General features: G+C 36.3%; 1 protein-coding gene across 2 annotated transcripts in view; it reads left to right on the top strand.

The window, feature by feature from the left end:
* Positions 1–4,698, top strand: part of CNTNAP4 (contactin associated protein family member 4) — a 278,572-nt gene that overhangs the window by 194,924 nt on the left and 78,950 nt on the right. For both annotated transcript variants that reach the window (XM_027773495.1, XM_006152611.2), the window contains exon 10: positions 1–64. This exon is cut by the window's left edge and continues 135 nt beyond it. In XM_027773495.1, the coding sequence (XP_027629296.1) occupies positions 1–64 (64 nt within the window). The remainder of the gene's footprint in view (positions 65–4,698) is intronic.

The raw sequence follows: 4,698 nt of genomic DNA, 5'->3' as shown, positions 1-4,698 counted from the left end.
TTCAGCAGGGGTCCCTTGGGAACTTCAGTGACCTGCAGATAGACTCATGTGGCATCTCAGATAGGTAAGAACAATCTCACTTCTTTATGTTGACCTATTTTCAAATTTTTGACAGCAGATTAAAACTTACAATAAGAGGGTGAGGGCCCAAGAGCCTAGAGGTTAAAGGGTGGCCAAATCCCACATAGCCAACTGCAGTTCTAATCCTGGCCATGGCATCCTGGCATCCTGAAAAACATGCTGGGCAGATGCACATGCCTGCCCAGAAATCCCAACAAAACGGAGAAATGGCGGAAGAATTGTGATGTGACCATGCCCCATAGGGGGATGTTTTCTCTCTCTTTCATTCTTTATTTCTGTCTCTAGTAAGTGCATACAATCTCTCTGGCAATGAAAATCATTATAATAAAATGAACATGTAGTCTCCCTTCTTTCCTCTAACCATCTGTTCCATAAGCAATGAATTAGACTCACATTAGAATATGAAATATATACCTTTTGTGTTTTACATCATATTTCAGATAATAAAATTTATGTAGAAGACACATCACTATGTTATTTATATGTGTACATGCTACCAATTCACAAAAGAAAATCTTGAAGCTACCATAATTTTAGATTAGTGTAAATGTATCAGAAATATGTCATTAGACTCAATAGATTAGGACACCTGGAGAGAAAATATGAGCATCAGGTGCCAATAAATCAGAAACCAATGCTGTTGGTTTTTAAACTAGCTTTTGCTACCCTGACTTCTGAATCATATTTTCAGAGGCAAGAGAATTTAGCTGGTTGTCCATTTCTTTTAACAACTCATTACCATCTTCCTGTAGAGAAAACAAAAAGGGACCCCTCCCCTAGAAAAGTTTGGGCCATAGTATTAAGTGAAGTATAAGACTGACCCATTAGTTTCAATAAGAGTATCGTTATACAATAGGACAAGGCAAGATTGAGGGTTAATAATGAGCAACTTCAAAAATTGTAGTTAATAATAATTAAAACTGTGTTTAGGCATGGGCAACTATAGCTAAGTAATCTTGCCACTTATGCTTTGATATCAAGGCTGTTAATTTTAATTATTGAGTTCAATGGAATGTCATGGCCATTACAGATAAAAAAAAAAAATTTAAACAGTGTGACAAATTAGCCTTTATCCAAAATCACTTTTTTAGCATATATATTGAATAAATACATAAATACTGAACCTTTTTTGATAATTGCCAGGCAGTGCATGTACTCACCACAGAGAGACAGAGAGGAATAGGGGAAAAGCAACTTCAGTGGGGTGTAGTCATGCTGCAATCTCTTCTCCTTCATTTCTCTATCCTGTCAAGATTTTGGGTGAGTACGCACACATACCTGACATATTTTTCAAGTCTCCAGATCTGGGATTCGAACCATATGGTTGGCCATGTGATCATCTGGCTCCCTTAACCAGCAGGCTGTGGGGTGACTCATAAATACTGAGCTTTAAAAATAAGATTGTATTTGTATGAAACATTTTGTCGACATAAGCATTCATCTATTTATAGCCGACAGACATATAGTAATGTCTGTTGATCTTATTTTGAACACTAATAGATCCTGTATTATGCCCAGAAAAAGTTAACATAATCATAGAGAAAAATAATTATAATCATATTTAGTAGTAGATTAGGACATAATTTCTTTTCTACAGATACCCATTTATTTACCTGAACAATTTATAGAAAAGACAATTGTTTCTATAATAAAAGATGATAAATATATATCAAGAGAATTTAGACAATTAACCTCACCCAGTTGTGCCTGTTCTCAAGTGACACTCAGACTACAAAACCCCCGAAAAGGACAGAAGGCCTCTGTGGAACAATATTCACTATAACCTCGGTAGGTCTAGTGCCCTCATCCTGGCTTTCCTGGCTCCAAACGTTTGGCTCCCCATACGTGCTGTCTTCCCAGTCCCCCTCCACCATCTGGCCCTTGGCTCTGACTTCCAGCCACCTCCATATGCCATCCTCTCTCCAAGCCCACCCTTGTCCTCCCTCTGGGTCAGAGCCTCCGACCTTCCTGCCTTCTCTCCCTTATTGTAAGCCAGCCCTTGCTCCTTCCCCTTTATGCTCACATTGGGGTTTATTGTGGTCAGTTTGAAGATCACAGTGTGATTCTGTCTCCTGTAATATTGAAAGCATGGCTTTTAGTGGGGAGGGATTGAGAGGGTAGGATTGGGAGTTGGTTCTTGTCAATTTTATAGTTTTAAAGAAAGATTTGGTAATTGGATTCCAATAGTTGCCACTATCCTGAAGCCTGTTGGGATCTAACATTATGTAATTTTCCTAAAATGATAATATTATATAGATTTTACTTCAGTATTATCAATTTCAGTCAGCATTTATATTGTATGATAGTCTTTTGAAATTTAAATTGGAGTAGACAGGAAACCAAGATAAAAAGGTACCTTATGTGTTATTTCAGGTGCGGGCACATTGTTGATTGCTTTTGGATTGATGGATCATACGACTTTTGTCTTGGAGTAACTAGTGAGGAGAAAAGTGTCAAGTACAGTTTTTAGAACATGAAATGAAAATGAATACTTTCCCTCTATCATGTAAAATGCTGTAGGTTACTAAGAGTCAAACATTAGTATATAATGAATTTAAACAAAACTCACTATTTTGTCTTTCACATTTTAAATTAAAAGTCTTGTCCTGCTAACAAGAATAAAGAAAAATGGACTCAATCAGTCTTTCAGAAGTAGATCAAATAGAAGTAGCACACTTATCACCATAATTAAAGATTTTCTCTTTTAGAAATATCATGCAAAGTCCCTTTTTTAAAACATCATTTGAGGTCTGCTAAAAAAATAGTCTGACCTGTCCTTTTCTGATATGATTACCAGTTAGAATTGTTATTATTTTAATATTTTAAAATTTGACTGTTTTTCTGTATTATCATTGATTTGAAATGTTTAAAAAACAAAATAAATCATGTTACACTCTTTGACTAGATTGCTGTGAATATATAAAAATGCTCACATAGCGGGCCAGCCCTTTAGCTTAGCGGTTAAGAGAGCTTAATCTCATATGGTCAGCTGTGGTTTGAATCCTGGCCCTGGCAGCTTGAAAAACACACTGGGTGCATTTGCCTGTGTGACCAAAATCCCAACAGGATTGAGAAACAGAGGAAAAGAGATTGCATTCTCTGGCAATTTTAAAAAGGAGGGAAAAGAAATGCTCACCTATATGGTGAACATGGAAAGATGCCATTATTTATTTTTTAATCCTTAAAAAGTAGTTTATAAAGCATTATTCTTTTAGATCATACACACACATGTATGTTTTTATGAACACACACATATATGATTGCAGTGGTATTTTTTTTTTGAGAGGTTTTTGCTATAGGGTGCGTGCACTCACCAGAAAGAGAGAGACAGAGAGACAGAAAGCCAGGGGGGATGGCCACACTGCAATCCCTTCTCCTCCGTTCTCCTCTTGGGATCTTGGGCACGTATGCACACGCGCCCGGCGCGAGTTTAAGCCACCAGGTCCAGGACTGGAGCTGCAGTTGGCTACATGGGAGTTCAGCAACATAGCTATTACGCTAACTGCTGGTCCCCGCAGTGGTATTTTTTCATAAAGTGAGACTGTAAATCACATTTCTACTTTATTGTTTTCTAGATTTTTTTTTATTTTTGTATAGTAGACATCTATTTTTAATGACTTATTTTTATTATTATTCATACATTAAATCATTATACATCATTTAGATTATGAAGAGACTTCACCCAGCATGATATACACCTCGGTCCAGCCCAGTTGAGACCACCATATACATCCTCGTCAACAGATAATAAACTTTAACTGTGTCTCACAAGTGTCTTACCTACCTCTCCATTTCCCCCCCAACTTTCCAATGTTCTTCTCCTCCCACACTCTCTTTCCACTTTGTCTCTAGTGTCCATTACAATTTTTAATACTTTCACGTTTTCCAGTCTTTCAGTCTCTACCATAGGGTGCAGACTTTAGGTATACATTAAGTGGAGACATGCAATGTCTCTCTTTCTTAGCCTGATTTGCTTCACTCAGCAACAAATCTTCCATATTCATCCACTTTCTATCAAATTCCAGGGCCTTGTTGTTTTTTATGGTGGAATAGTATTCCATGGAGTATATGTGCCACAGTTTTTCAATCCATTCATCTGTTTGTGGACATTTGGATTGGTTTTAGGATCAGAAAAAGTTCCTAATATTATTTTCAGTTACAACTGGAAAACCTCTATAAGTAAAACATGAAATTCCATTCTTAGTTTTAATAAACCACATTTTGAGTATATTCTTTCCAGATTATATATTTTTTTAGTTTCTAATATGTACTGAATGAAAACATTTAAATCTTTGGATTTTTTAGATAATTATTTAATTTTATTTATTATTATTATTTTTTAATTTATTTGACTAGAGAGAGAGAGAGAGAGAAGATGAGAAAGCAAGCCACCAGGTCCAGGACTCAAACTGTGGTTGGCCGTGTGGGAGTGCAGTGCCTAAATCACCTTGCCACCTGCTGGTTTTACTGTATCTTTCATTCTAAATTCCAAAAGGCATCAATAATTTGATAAAGGCTATTTAAGTCAATACCTGGTTTTTCCCAACTACTTTTTACATAGTACCCAACTTTGTAGTTTTTTTTTTTTTTTTTTTTTTTTTTGACACACCATTAGCT

This window comes from Tupaia chinensis, unplaced genomic scaffold, assembly GCF_000334495.1.
Source record: "Tupaia chinensis unplaced genomic scaffold, TupChi_1.0 Scaffold000355_1, whole genome shotgun sequence".
NCBI lineage: Eukaryota > Metazoa > Chordata > Mammalia > Scandentia > Tupaiidae > Tupaia > Tupaia belangeri.
The sequence above is the reverse complement of the archived record's forward strand: the minus strand, read 5'-3'. Positions and strand labels throughout refer to the sequence as shown.